Source organism: Salvelinus fontinalis, chromosome 10 (assembly GCF_029448725.1).
Source record: "Salvelinus fontinalis isolate EN_2023a chromosome 10, ASM2944872v1, whole genome shotgun sequence".
In the NCBI taxonomy this organism is placed as follows: domain Eukaryota; kingdom Metazoa; phylum Chordata; class Actinopteri; order Salmoniformes; family Salmonidae; genus Salvelinus; species Salvelinus fontinalis.
In genome coordinates, this window is record NC_074674.1 from 4390529 (window position 1) to 4405577 (window position 15049).

General features: G+C 43.6%; 1 protein-coding gene across 7 annotated transcripts in view; it reads left to right on the top strand.

Moving 5' to 3' along the window:
* The window catches only part of LOC129863443 (neurexin-2-like), a 301564-nt gene that overhangs the window by 120437 nt on the left and 166078 nt on the right, over window positions 1-15049 (top strand). For all 7 annotated transcript variants that reach the window (XM_055935439.1, XM_055935443.1, XM_055935440.1 and 4 more), the window contains 2 exons: window positions 8071-8244; window positions 8364-8483. In XM_055935439.1, the coding sequence (XP_055791414.1) occupies window positions 8071-8244; window positions 8364-8483 (294 nt within the window). The remainder of the gene's footprint in view (window positions 1-8070; window positions 8245-8363; window positions 8484-15049) is intronic.

Sequence of the window (15049 nt, forward strand, 5' to 3'; positions counted from 1 at the left end):
GCCACTGTGTTTTTGGGGACCTTCAATGCTGCAAAAATGTTTTGGTATCCTTCCCCAGATCTGTGCCTTGACACAGTCCTGTCTCAGATCTCTACAGACAATTCCTTCGACCTCAGGGCTTGGTTTTTACTCTGACATGCACTGTCAACTGTGGGATCTTATATAGACAGTTGTGTGCCTTTCCACATCATGTCCAATCAAGTTGTAGAAACATCTCAAAGATGATCGATGGAAACAGGATGCGCCAAAACTCAGTTTTGAGTCTCATAGCAAAGGTTCTGAATAATTATGTAAATAAGGTATCTGTTTTTTATTTGTAATAAATTTGCTAAAATGTCTAAAAACCTGTTTTCACTTTGTCATTATGTAGTATTGTATGTATATAGCTAAGGGTTATTATAATTGTTTAATCCATTTTAGAATATGGCTGTAATGTAACAAAATTTGGAAAAAGTCAAGGAGTCTGAATACTTTCCAAAGGCACTGTATATAATATAGGGAGTGGACTCAAAGTGCTTATTTTCTTAGTGCAGTATTTCAGATCAACAGACACTAAAATCCGACTGTCAGAAGCACACATCTGTGTTTGTTGCTGTCAAAACGCTGAATACAGACACCAGCTATGATTGCTGTGTTGTTCAATAGGCTTTATGAAGATAAAGGAGTCAAAATGAATTCGTTTTTTTGGAAGACTGTCATGCCGAGGAGAGGAATGCTTTGGGTGGGAAGAAAATTAAGTCTTTGTACTTAGTGAATGAAAGTGAAATGAGATTAAAAGAGAGGTGATCAAAGAGTGCCAGCAGTGGACAGAGAACAGCAGGGAGAACAGCAGGGAGAAGCCGCAGCAGCAGAGAGCAGAGAGCAGCAGCAGAGAGCAGCAGCTGCAGCAGCTGCAGCAGAGAACAGCAGCAGAATTTATCTACCTGCAACAGGCGGACTGCATGACCTTCATGTTACCAATCCAAGTGCACACAGGCCTATTTACCCAATTATAATGCCATCCTGGGGTATGGGCCCATGAAATTGCACAATTTTCTGTGATCCAGATCACTGGCCTTGCTTTGTACTGGAGGCTGGAATGGTATTATGAGAGCTCTGATGGGCTGTACATAGGGAACCGTTAGGTGATTAATGCCTGACAGATTGCCCTTGCTGTAGGTATTTACAGATGTTGTTGACCAGTTAGCATACTTGTTAGTGCTTCCTCTCATGGCAACAACACTACAGATCAGGATAGGGAAAGCTATGTCAAGGAAAAAGGTTTCTAACGCAGTAGAACGTCTCTATCTAAACTCAGCAAAAAAAAAGTCCCTTTTTCAGGACCCTGTCTTTCAAAGATAATTCGTAAAAAACAAATAACTTCACAGATCTTCATTGTAAAGGGTATAAACACTGTTTCCCATGCTTGTTCAATGAACCATACACAATTAATGAACATGCACCTGTGGAACGGTCGTTAAGACACCAACAGCTTACAGACAGTAGGCAATTAAGGTCACAGTTATGGAAACTTAGGACACTAAAGAGGACTTTCTACTGACTCTGAAAAACACCAAAAGAGAGATGCCCAGGGTCCCTGCTCATCTGCGTGAACGTGCCTTAGGCATGCTGCAAGGAGGCATGAGGACTGCAGATGTGGCCAGGGCAATAAATTGCAATGTCCGTACTGTGAGACGCCTAAGACAGCGCTACAGGGAGACAGGACGGACAGCAGATCAACCTGGCAGTGGCAGACCACATGTAACAACAACCTGCACAGGATCGGTACATCCAAACATCACAACTACGGGACAGGTACAGGATGGCAACAGCAACTGCCCGAGTTACACCAGGAACGCACAATCCCTCCATCAGTGCTCAGACTGTACGCAATAGGCTGAGAGAGGCTGGACTGGGGGCTTGTAGGCCTGTTGTAAGGCAGGTCCTCACCAGACATCACCGGCAACAACGTCGCCTATGGGCACAAACCCACCGTCGCTAGACCAGACAGGACTGTCAAAAAGTGCTCTTCACTGACGAGTCGCGGTTTTGTCTCACCAGGGGTGATGGTCGGATTTGCGTTTATTGTCGAAGGAATGAGCGTTACACCTAGGCCTGTATTCTGGAGCGGGATCGATTTGGAGGTGGAGGGTCCGTCATGGTCTGGGGCGATGTGTCACAGCATCATCGGACTGAGCTTGTTGTCATTGCAGGCAATCTCAACGCTGTGTGTTACAGGGATGACATCCTCCTCCCTCATGTTGTACCCTTCCTGCAGGCTCATCCTGACATGACCCTCCAGCATGACAATGCCACCAGCCATACTGCTCGTTCTGTGTGCGTGATTTCCTGCAAGACAGGAATGTCAGTGTTCTGCCGTGGCCAGCGAAGAGCCCGGATCTCAATCCCATTGAGCACGTCTGGAACCTGTTGGATCAGAGGGTGAGGGCTAGGGCCATTCCCCACAGAAATGTCTGGGACATTGCAGGTGCCTTGGTGGAAGAGTGGGGTAACATCTCACAGCAAGAACTGGCAAATCTGGTGCAGTCCATGAGGAGGAGATGCACTGCAGCACTTAATGCAGCTGGTGGCCACACCAGATACTGACTGTTACTTTTGATTTTGAACCCCCCTTTGTTCAGGGACACATTATTCCACTTCTCTTAGTCACATGTCTGTGGAACTTGTTCAGTTTATGTCTCAGTTGTTGAATCTTGTTATTTTCATACAAATATTTACACATGTTAAGTTTTCTGAAAATAAACGCAGTTGACAGTGAGAGGACGTTTCTTTTTTTGCTGAGTTTATATGGTCAACAAAGGGCATTTAGAAACATAGCCATTAAACCGTTTTATTGTGAGAGTGCCTGAGGCTCTACAACAGGGTTCCAAAATATATATTGTTTTATTACGCCCCTCAAGTTTTCTGAGGAAAACATTTATTTAGGATATTGGATATATAACACTGTAAACTCACCAGGAAATGAGCTCAAAGTGATTTTAATTTAGGTAATATCTTACCAAGTATTCCCACCCATACAGAAAGGCATACAGTTGAATTCGGAAGTTCACATACACTTAGGTTGGAGTCATTAAAACTCATTTTTCAACCACTCCACACATTTCATGTTCACAAACTATAGTTTTGGCAAGTTGGTTAGGACATCTACATTGTGTACGACACAAGTCATTTTTCCAACAATTGTTTACAGCCAGATTATTTCACTTATAATTCACTGTATCACAATTCCAGTGGGTCAGACGTATACATACATTAAGTTGACTGTGCCTTTAAACAGCTTGGAAAATTCCAAAAAATGATGTCACTGCTTTAGAAGCTTCTGATAGGCTAATTGACATAATTTGAGTCAATTGGAGGTGTACCTGTGGATGTATTTCAAAGCCTACATTCAAACTCCGTGCCTCTTTGCTTGACATCATGGGAAAATCAAGAGAAATCAGAAGGGACCTCAGATACAAATTGTAGACCTCCACAAGTCTGGTTCATCTTTGGGAGCAATTTACAAACACCTGAAGGTACTACGTTCATCTGTACAAACAATAATATGCAAGTATAAACCCCATGGGACCATGCAGCCGTCATACTGCTCAGGAAGGAGACACGTTCTGTCTCCTAGAGATGAACGTACTTTGGTGAAAATCAATCCCAGAACAACAGCAAAGGACCTTGTGAACATGCTGGAGGAAATGGGTACAAAAGTATCTACACTGCTCAAAAAAATAAATGGAACACTTAAACAACACAACGTAACTCCAAGTCAATCACACTTCTGTGAAATCAAACTGTCCACTTAGGAAGCAACACTGATTGACAATACATTTCACATGCTGTTGTGCAAATGGAATAGACAAAAGGTGGAAATTATAGGCAATTAGCAAGACACCCCCCAAAACAGGAGTGATTCTGCAGGTGGTGACCACAGACCACTTCTCAGTTCCTATGCTTCCTGGCTGATGTTTTGGTCACTTTTGAATGCTTGCGGTGCTCTCACTCTAGTGGTAGCATGAGACGGAGTCTACAACCCACACAAGTGGCTCAGGTAGTGCAGTTCATCCAGGATGGCACATCAATGCGAACTGTGGCAAAAAGGTTTGCTGTGTCTGTCAGCGTAGTGTCCAGAGCATGCAGGCGCTACCAGGAGACAGGCCAGTACATCAGGAGATGTGGAGGAGGCCGTAGGAGGGCAACAACCCAGCAGCAGGACCGGTACCTCCACCTTAGTGCAAGGAGGTGCACTGCCAGAGCCCTGCAAAATGACCTCCAGCAGGCCACAAATGTTCATGTGTCAGCATATGGTCTCACAAGGGGTCTGAGGATCTCATCTCGGTACCTAATGGCAGTCAGGCTACCTCTGGCGAGCACATGGAGGGCTGTGCGGCCCCACAAAGAAATGCCACCCCACACCATGACTGACCCATCGCCAAACCGGTCATGCTGGAGGATGTTGCAGGCGGCAGAACGTTCTCCACGGCGTCTCCAGACTCTGTCACGTCTGTCACATGTGCTCATGTGCTCAGTGTGAACCTGCTTTCATCTGTGAAGAGCACAGGGCGCCAGTGGCGAATTTGCCAATCTTGGTGTTCTCTGGCAAATGCTAAACGTCCTGCACGTGTTGGGCTGTAAGCACAACCCCCACCTGTGGACGTCGGGCCCTCATACCACCCTCATGGAGTCTGTTTCTGACCGTTTGAGCAGACACATGCACATTTGTGGCCTGCTGGAGGTCATTTTGCAGGGCTCTGGCAGTGCACCTCCTTGCACAAAGGCGGAGGTAGCGGTCCTGCTGCTGGGTTGTTGCCCTCCTACGGCCTCCTCCACGTCTGGCCTGTCTCCTGGTAGCGCCTGCATGCTCTGGACACTACGCTGACAGACACAGCAAACCTTTTTGCCACAGTTCGCATTGATGTGCCATCCTGGATGAACTGCACTACCTGAGCCACTTGTGTGGGTTGTAGACTCCGTCTCATGCTACCACTAGAGTGAGAGCACCGCCAGCATTCAAAAGTGACCAAAACATCAGCCAGGAAGCATAGGAACTGAGAAGTGGTCTGTGGTCACCACCTGCAGAATCACTCCTGTTTTGGGGGGTGTCTTGCTAATTGCCTATAATTTCCACTTTTTGTCTATTCCATTTGCACAACAGCATGTGAAATTTATTGTCAATCGGTGTTGCTTCCTAAGTGGACAGTTTGATTTCACAGAAGTGTGATTGACTTGGAGTAATATTGTGTTGTTTAAGTGTTCCCTTTATTTTTTTGAGCAGTGTATATCCACAGTAAAAATTAGTCCTATATCGACATAACCTGAAATGCCGCTCAGCAAGGAAGAAGCCACTGCCCCAAAACCTCCATAAAAAAGCCAGACTAAGATTTGCAACTGCACATGGGGACAAAGATCGTACTGTTTGGAGAAATGTCCTCTATTCTGATGAAACAAAAATAGAACTGTTTGGCCATAATAACCATTGTTATGTTTGGAGGAAAAAGGAGGCTTGCAAGCCGAAGAACACCATCCCAACCGTGAAGCACGGGTGTGGCAGCATCATCTTGTGGGGGTGGTTTTCTGCAGGAGGGACTGGTGCACTTCACAAACTAGATGGCATCATGAGAAAATAACATTATGTGGATGTATTGAAGCAACATCTCAAGACATCAGTCAGGAAGTTAAAGCTTGGTCGCAAATGGGTCTTCCAAATGGACAATGACCCCAAGCATACTTCCAAAGTTGTGGCAAAATGGCGTAAGGACAACAAAGTCAAGGTATTGGAGTGGCCATCACAAAGCCCTGATCTCAATCCTATAGAAAATGTGTGGGCAGACCTGAAAAAGTGTGTGAGAGCAAGGAGGCCTACAAACCTGACTCAGTTACACCAGCTCTGTCAGGAGGAATGGGCCAAAATCCACCCAACTTATTGTGGGAAGCTTGTGGAAGGCTACCCGATATGTTTAACTCAAGTTAAACAATTTAAAGGCAATGCTACCAAATACTAATTGAGTGTATGTAAACTTCCGACCCACCGGGAATGTGATGAAAGAAATGAAAGCTGACAAATCATTCTCTCTACTATTATTCTGACATTTGACATTCTTAAAATAAAGTGGTGATCCTAATTGACCCAAGACAGGGATTTTTACTAGGATTAAATGTCAGGAATTTGGAAAAAAACGAGTTTAAATGTATTTGGCTAAGGTAAACTTCTGACTTCAACTGTATGTGATCCTGATGTAATCAAGGTTTGAAATGATTCTGTTTTTGTCAATACTATGTGTTTAGGACTCTTGTGGTCAGTTTGCAGTCCGACCAGCCGCTCAAGGAGGCCCACAGCTGAACATAATCGGGGATCCCTCTACAGTGTTTAATTTCCTTGAAAAAATTACTTTAAATGTCTTGAAAGAACAGCTTTTACAGATGGCTCAAGCATTACAGTGTATGCAATATATTTGAGACGTGTATCGGAATCGGAAGGGTCCATGTAGTGTCACAGAGGTGTTTCTGCAGTCAGAAAAGCCTTCAGTTGCTCTACTCTGTTACACAGAGTATTCTCAGTAGAAATAGACTCGTGGTATGAACACTAGAGTATGTTGGTTTTGAAAGGGAAGACATACAGTAGCTAGTACATCAGTCTGTACGTCAGAGGGGATTTTGTTTGACGTTTCTTCTTGACTTGAAGTTCTAGGCTTAAACTAGTGTTAGGTTGTTGGTAACCAAAGAAATTGATGTAATTTACCTATGTGATAGGGAATTTAATAAAATAAGTTTGATAAATATACATTTGTTGTAACCACACACAGTACTAGGCAACATGTTTTTGATTACCATAACAACCCTAGTTGTAACCACGCACAGTACTAGGCAACATGTTTTTGATTACCATAACAACCCTAGTTGTAACCACACACAGTACTAGGCAACATGTTTTTGATTACCATAACAACCCTAGTTGTAACCACACACAGTACTAGGCAACATGTTTTTGATTACCATAACAACCCTAGTTGTAACCACACACAGTACTAGGCAACATGTTTTTGATTACCATAACAACCCTAGTTGTAACCACGCACAGTACTAGGCAACATGTTTTGGGATAAATATTTTGGGTAACAGCAGCTGTACCAATTATGTGTTAGTTTCAGTGTTAGACCCACATTAATATTATTCTTCAATCTTGTTATTGTAGACCTTCACCATTAATGCTCCTTAATCCTCACCGTATAGGGTCTGCATAGCACATCCTCTTCTAGTTTATTTCATCTACTTTTGTCTCTCACTTTGTTCCTCAGAACATTAAAGATTCATTTAAGTTTCTCCATATCCCAAGGGTCCGCAGGCTGAACTTCTTGTGTAATCAGTATAAGCCAAATAAACCAGACTATGAAATCATACTTTTTTTCCTGTGCTGTATAAATTAACAGGGTACCGTTTAAAGCAATGTAAGACATTTTAATATGCTGTTAAATGAAACTTCTCATTTTTATGTCCTGCAGGTTTTAAATGACTGTACACCAGTTTGGTATTATCCTTGCGTTATCAGCCATGTAGCATTTCACATATTTCTGCAGAGAAAATAAACAGATTTTCTTTGCTATTTTTGCCAATAAACATCACAGAGGAATTCTCAGATACTGTATGTACATTTCTCGGCTTGCAATTTACATATAATCTGTGAATGATTACTGTGGCTGGGAGGGTTACTATTAAAGTAAACACTCTCTTGAGAGGAGCATCAATCTGATGAAAACAGATCATCATTGGTTTAAATGACTTAGAGCTGTGTTCACCTGCATCTGATGCAACATGACACCAAATGGCTTCTTGGAGGTTGTAAATCGTAAGGAGATCTGTCTGATCTGAACGTTAACTAGCATTATCAGAGGCCTATAATTGCAGAACATTTATCAAACACAAAGCAGGTGTAAGGGTATCAGATTTGTTCATGGCTGCTTTAACTCAATGAGTGACGGTTGCTAAAACCTCCCACTACCTGGAGGCGTATCTGCTGTGACTACTGAGAATAATCATTCTCTTCCAGGAACACATGCTCTGATTGATTGATGCTGTGTGTTCCAGGGGATCTGTATCTTGGTGGTGTGGCGAAGACCATGTACAGTAGCCTGCCCAAGCTGATCGCGTCCCGCGATGGGTACCAGGGCTGCCTGGCCTCCGTGGACCTGAACGGGAGACTTCCTGACCTGATGGCAGACGCCCTCCACAGGGTGGGCCAGGTGGAGCGGGGCTGTGGAGGTACGTATTAACAGGGGCACAGCCATGGGGTCATGAAAACCTCCGAGGAGCAGGCCATCACCTGTGGATCCACCTTATGGTTCACTGCATGTCCTTTTCCTCCCCCCTCCCCTCCCCAGGCCCGAGCAGCACCTGTACAGAGGACTCGTGCCATCACCAGGGGGTGTGTCTCCAGCAGTGGGAGGGCTTCTCCTGTGACTGCACCATGACCTCCCATGGAGGAGCATTCTGCAGCGACCGTGAGTACTATCTCTTTCATCTGACTGGTTCAAAACTACGCTATCTGTCCTTTCTCCTTTCCTTGTGACTTTACCTTGACATCATTGGAAAACGTCACAGAGTGAGGAATGGAGAGAAGGTTGAAGTTGCATTTGAATGGTTTATTTTAGGGCGCTTTCACATATCCCCTTATGATCCTGGAGCGTTTGGTACCCTGATTAATGCTATAAAGCATGTGTGAAATTCAAACGAAACCCGCCTGTAACGAATCCTGGACCTGCATGAGAAAGCAGGTCCAAGATCCAGGACACGAGTACCAGGTATTGTGACGCTGCAGCGCGAGTTGCGTGGAACTTTTTTGCATGTTGTAAACAAGCTAACTCACCTGCTTGAAGAATCCGCATCTTGTTAATCGCACCCTGAAACAGTTATTTTCAGGTCTTGTGAAAGCAAAACGTATTCTGTAAAATTCTCACAAACGCTCCAGGAAACCGAACCAGGGTACCGAATTTCATGTGTGAAAACGCCTTTAGTGTGCATTATTTTCACCTGTCAAATTGTGTCATTGTTGGCACAAAATAATTATGTGCCTTCAATTGCAAAACCTTTTTCTCAAATGATGTGCGTGCATCCTCTGCAAACCAGAACAGGTAAGGAAGTATCATGCATCCTTCCTTCATTCATCAACAATTATTGACATCGTAACCGTCCTTCGTGGCTGCCAGTTAGAGACATCTGGCTCATTAACGGCAGAGAAGAAGGATCCACTTCTGGTCACCTAAAGTCATTATGGCTGGGTCAAACTAACAGACCCACGTTGACCTTTCTGTAAGGAGGCTTCTCTTATGCACTTCTTCAAAGCCTCTCATCTGAGGTGTTCATGTCTCTGCATTACAATGAGACCATTCATCCATTAGGCATTGTTATTGACTTCCAGGTTCTACGTATGTACACACTAAATGACAGATTATTGGTACCTCTCTTCTAATGTAAGTTTCCCCTGAACATGTCTGATTCTAGAGTAGTGTGTGCTAATAGAAACATGCTCATGCTATAGTAGGTGAACAGGAGTCTATTCTCCCTGGAGATGTTTTTCTTTCTTTTAAATCATTTATTATAATGTCAGACAACATTTTGTATGATAACAAAAACAGCTCATCTTTCTGTTGTGAGAGGTGTGTGTTTGGGGGGTTGAGAGGTGTGTGTTTGGGGGGTTGAGAGGTGTGTGTTTGGGGGGTTGAGAGGCGTGTGTTTGGGGGGTTGAGAGGTGTGTGTTTGGAGGGTTGAGAGGTGTGTGTTTGGGGGGTTGAGAGTTGTGTGTTTGGGGGGTTGAGAAGTGTGTGTGTGTGGGGGTGAGAGGTGTGAAGGTGAGAGGTGTGTGTGTGGGTGGGTGGGAGAGGTGTCTGGGGGTAAGAGGTGGGGGTGAGGTGTGTTTGTGGGGGGGTGAGAGGTTTGCGTGTGTGTGGCGGGGGGGTGACATTGCAAGGAAAAGACGTCTTGTTTTCGCTCTCCCTTCATTTTGCTTCCATGAATATGTTCTGGGGGACAGTCTAATGAGCTACATGACAATAAACTGGCTTTTATTCTCTACTCTATTAATACTACAAATACATTTCAGGTGTGTGTTTGTGTGTGTGTGTATTAATGCTTTTTTCTGTTACTTTGACTTCACAGTTGATTTCTTCCTCTGTAGTAAATAACTATTGTTTTTTTAATGAAAATTCAGAGCGTCTTATTGGTTACAATAGCAGGAGATTATCATAAGCTTTCTGTGAAGTGGCCTTGAAGCCTAATTTGCTGCAGTGACGTGCAGAAATAATGATATGTAATGGTGCTTGCATTTGTTTATTCTTCGGAGTTACTAGACCTACAACGATATATGATGCGGTACTTTAGTAACTTTCTCTTCAAGCTCCCTGGGGGAGTCATTACAGTAGATTATCATTTTCAGAAAGCAACAAACACTGTTACAGCCTCATTACAATGACAAAGACAGGGAGGATTGAGCTACTGCTATAGCCTTACTCAGGGGGGGAAAGTAATGGCGGGTATGGTACGGCGTCCCAGCAAAATAAATAGTGGGGGTACACTGTACCGGTGAAACATGAGCCTATCACAGAATTTAAAACAGCGTTTAATTAAAACTAGTCTACTACACCACTTTCAGAGGAATGAGAAATGAGCGAATGGACTTGAAAATGGGTCGTATATCCTACGCTCCAAAATGTGATGTGGTTCCAAGAGAACACTGAACCTTTGCCAAGGCAGAGATGAGTTTCCGACAACAAGATGCGCGTAGACACCAGTGGACGCGTAAATTCTCACCTAATGACAATCGCCAAATGTCATAACACTTTTTGGTGTTTTGTTTAACAGATCTCTTTTCATTCACCGCTGTTTGGAGGCTGGAAATGTGTTGTGAGTGGATGAACGTGTGCGGGTAGCCTGGTAAAGGAGCCCTTTGAAGGGATTGTTTGACAAGCAGATGAAACATCGTGTCTGGTTGAGTTTATGCCACAATAAAAGGTAACACATTTTTTAAGGTTAAATGACAAATCTTTACTCTAGGCCCACAGAGATCCTATTGAATTAATAGGGATTCTACACTGGAAAAAAATATGTAAACGCACATGCAACAATTCAAACATTTTACTGAGTTGCAGTTCATATGAGGAACTCAGTCAATTGAAATAAATTCATTAGGCCCTAATCTATGGATTTCACAACTGGAAATACCGTTATGCATCTGTTGGTCACAGATACCTTTAAAAAAAGGTGTGGGCATGGATCAGGAAACCAGTCAGTATCTGGTATGACCAACATTTGCCTCATGCAGCGTGACACATCTCCTTCGCATAGAGTTGATCAGGCTGTTGATTGTGGCCTGTGGAATGTTGTCCCACTCCTTTTCAATGGCTGTGCAAAGTTGCTGGATATGGGCGGGAACTGGAACACGCTGTTGTACACGTCAATCCAGAGCATCCCAAACATGCTCAATGTGTGACATGTCTGGTGAGTATCCAAGCCATGGAAGAACGGGGACATTTTCAGCTTCCAGTATTTTGTACAGATCTTTACGACAATGGGCCATGCATTATCATGCTGAAACATGAGATTATGGAGGCGGATAAATGGCACGATAATGGACCTCAGGATCTCATCACGCTATCTCTGTGCATTCACATTGCCATCGATAAAACACAATTGTGTTCGTTGTCCGTAGCTTATGCCTGTCCATATCATAACCCCACCGCCACCATGGGAAGAGCACACTTCTCCAGCGTGCCAGTGGCCATTGAAGGTAAGCATTTCATTTGCTTACTGAAGTCGGTTACGAGGCCGAACTGCAGTCAGATCAAGACCCTGGTGAGAATGACGAGCATGCAGATGAGCTTCCCTGAGACAGTGTCTGACATAAATTCTTCGGATGTGCAAACCCCTCAGTTTCATCAGCTGTCTGGGTGGCTCATCTCAGACCAACCCGCAGGTGGGCTGGCGTGGTTACATGTGGTCTGCGTTTGTGAGGCTGATTGGACGTACTACCGAATTCTCTAAAACAACTTTGGAGGTAGCTTATGGTATAGAAATAAACATTACATTCTCTGGTGGACAATCCTGCAGGCAGAATGCCAATTGTATGCTCCCTCAAAACTTGAGGCATCTGTGGTATTTTGTTGTGTGGCAAAACTGCACATTTTACAGTGGCTTTTTATTGTCCCCAGCACAAGGTGCACCTGTGTAATGATCATGCCGTTTAATCAGCTTCTTGATATGCCACATCTGTCAGGTAGATGGATTATCTTGGCAAAGGAGAAATGCTCACTGGCAGTGATGTAAACAAATTTGTGCACACAATTTGAGATGATAAAGGACTGGGGATGTTGTATTGATGTCAATGTCTCTGTTCTCAAATTTGAAAACGTACAAATAAAGTATAAAAAGGGAAATAAGCTGTGCAGGCTCAGTTCAGATATTTTAAAAACCAAACTAAATATTCCAGTTCTTACTTTGTTGTTCTACCCTCAAACAATGACCATCAATGTGCTTGTTGTGTGTGTTGTCTGAACAATGCTATAGCTTTAGGTCCTAGACTACTCATCACAGACGTCCAGATGTTTGGATAGCTTGGATAGAGAGCTTGGATAGAGAGCCACCAGGTTGTTGTTCTCAGGCTAGGGATCTTTCTGCAAGGCAAACAAATGAAGGGTTTAATTTTAGGTTAACCTCTGTAATGAGGTGGGATTTTTTTTGCAATATTTATGATCTTTCTTCACACTGCCTGGATGTGGGGAAGAATGAGCAACACATAGTGAATCAGACTGCGTCTGTCTTTGGGATATATGCTATTGTACTTTGTTTTAGTTGTATTTAGCAATAGCCTTAACAAAAGACTGAACATAATAACACCAATATACAGTATTGAGTATTTAATTGAATTATTAAGGTTAATTTGTAATATATGTTTGAGAAAAGGGATTTCAATGTAAGAACTTTAGCAAAAATCAAGTTAAACAGTGAATCATGTCACATTTGGTTCTCAGGGACCCCACCTCTCCATTTCTTCTCCTAACTTCTTGGACTACCATTAGAAAACACAACATGTTTCAGCTCTTCTAGTGTGCTGCCCTTAAGGACGCAGCTTGATAGTCCCTCTTCAGGCCGTCATCTCTATGGCAGCTGCTCAGATTTCCCAGAGTTCCTGGTGCTAAGGATGCTTTGGATTGCACCTCAGTCTCAACCCTTGAGCTGTAGCTAGCAAATACACAAAAGAGATGCTAACTTCCTTGTCCTCTGTTATTGAATTGTCAACAAAGCAGCATGACAAAATTATTATGCCAAGTTTCAAATTACCGGTTGTTTCTTTGAGAAGATCAACAGCATAAATGCACCTATTTCACTTTTGCATGTAAAAAACAAATCCCCACTGCTGCACATGCTGCCACTATTTTCATGACCAACTACACTGAACAGAAATATAAACCATAAAGTAATCCAACAATGTGTACACTGCCTTCTTGTCTATTTTCAAGTCTTCTCTCATTGATCAATACAGGTGTCTGTCATCATGACATGCGGCACATTGTGGTAGAAGCCCACCTGTCTCGATCAATGAGAGAAGACTTGAAATAGATAAGATGGCGCCGTACACTGTTGGATTACTTCAAGGAGCAAAAATGTATTTATTTTAATAAAGGAGCATTTTCTAAATTCAAACGGACCCCCTGCAACTGGACACAGACATTTTGAGACTCCTGTTTCCACGAATCGAGGACGAAGACAGCATCGCCACGGTTGATCAAATTCTCTGTGCAGAACCAAACACTACCTATCCTGTAGCTCTCAATAAAGGATACCAAATATCTTTGATAAAATCTCATTATATGTTGTGACAATCTGTAGTTACAGTTCTCTACACCTAAGACACACTGAACTGTACTGTATGTTTCTGTATGTAATTTTTACCAGATTTCATTCTTGATGAATACCCAGTTCTCTTTTTAAGTTAGCATGCCTACGTTGTGAAAAGTCTTAGGAGGACAGTTCTTACACGGTATGTAGTATTGTGTATGGGAGATTGAGGAGAAATGGCACCTTTCAATCATTCTCATACACAACAATACATTTACTGTCTCTAAGCACAACTGAAACCCCCTTCTCCATCTCAAAGACCTATCTGTAAACTTCCCCAGCCCATTGACTTTAACTGAATTTTGTAGACGTATCTTTGTATTATGTTTTGAGTACCTGCACAGAGAAGAATGTTGTCATTACTGTTGTAGTCTTGATTTTGTTGATTTTTAGCCCTATTCAGTGGTAGGGCTGTCTTTCTCTCTCAGGTCTGGTCAGTGGTAGGGCTGTCTGTTTCTCAGGTCTAGTCAGTGGTAGGGCTGTCTGTTTCTCAGGTCTAGTCAGTGGTAGGGCTGTCTTTCTCAGGTCTAGTCAGTGGTAGGGCTGTCTTTCTCAGGTCTAGTCAGTGGTAGGGCTGTCTGTCTCTCAGGTCTAGTCAGTGGTAGGGCTGTCTGTCTCTCAGGTCTAGTCAGTGGTAGGGATGTCTGTTTTTCAGGTCTAGTCAGTGGTAGGGCTGTCTGTCTCTCTCAGGTCTAGTCAGTGGTAGGACTGTCTGTCTCTCTCAGGTCTGGTCAGTGGTAGGGCTGTCTGTCTCGCTCAGGTCTGGTCAGTGATACGGCTGTCTGTCTCAGGTCTAGTCAGTGGTAGGGCTGTCTGTCTCTCAGGTCTAGTCAGTGGTAGGGCTGTCTGTCTCTCAGGTCTAGTCAGTGGTAGGGATGTCTGTTTTTCAGGTCTAGTCAGTGGTAGGGCTGTCTGTCTCTCTCAGGTCTAGTCAGTGGTAGGACTGTCTGTCTCTCTCAGGTCTGGTCAGTGATACGGCTGTCTGTCTCTCTCAGGTATGTCTGTGTATGTCCAGCTCTGCCAGGTAGGTGATGTAGCCACCCTGCATGAGTCAGACAGAACAAAACATAACACAAGCCCTAAGGAACTGCCTGCTTGCTCAGCTCAGAAACGCTTCATTACACAGGCAACAAAGCATGAGCATCTTGTAATTCTATGGCAGGGCTCCCTGGGCCAT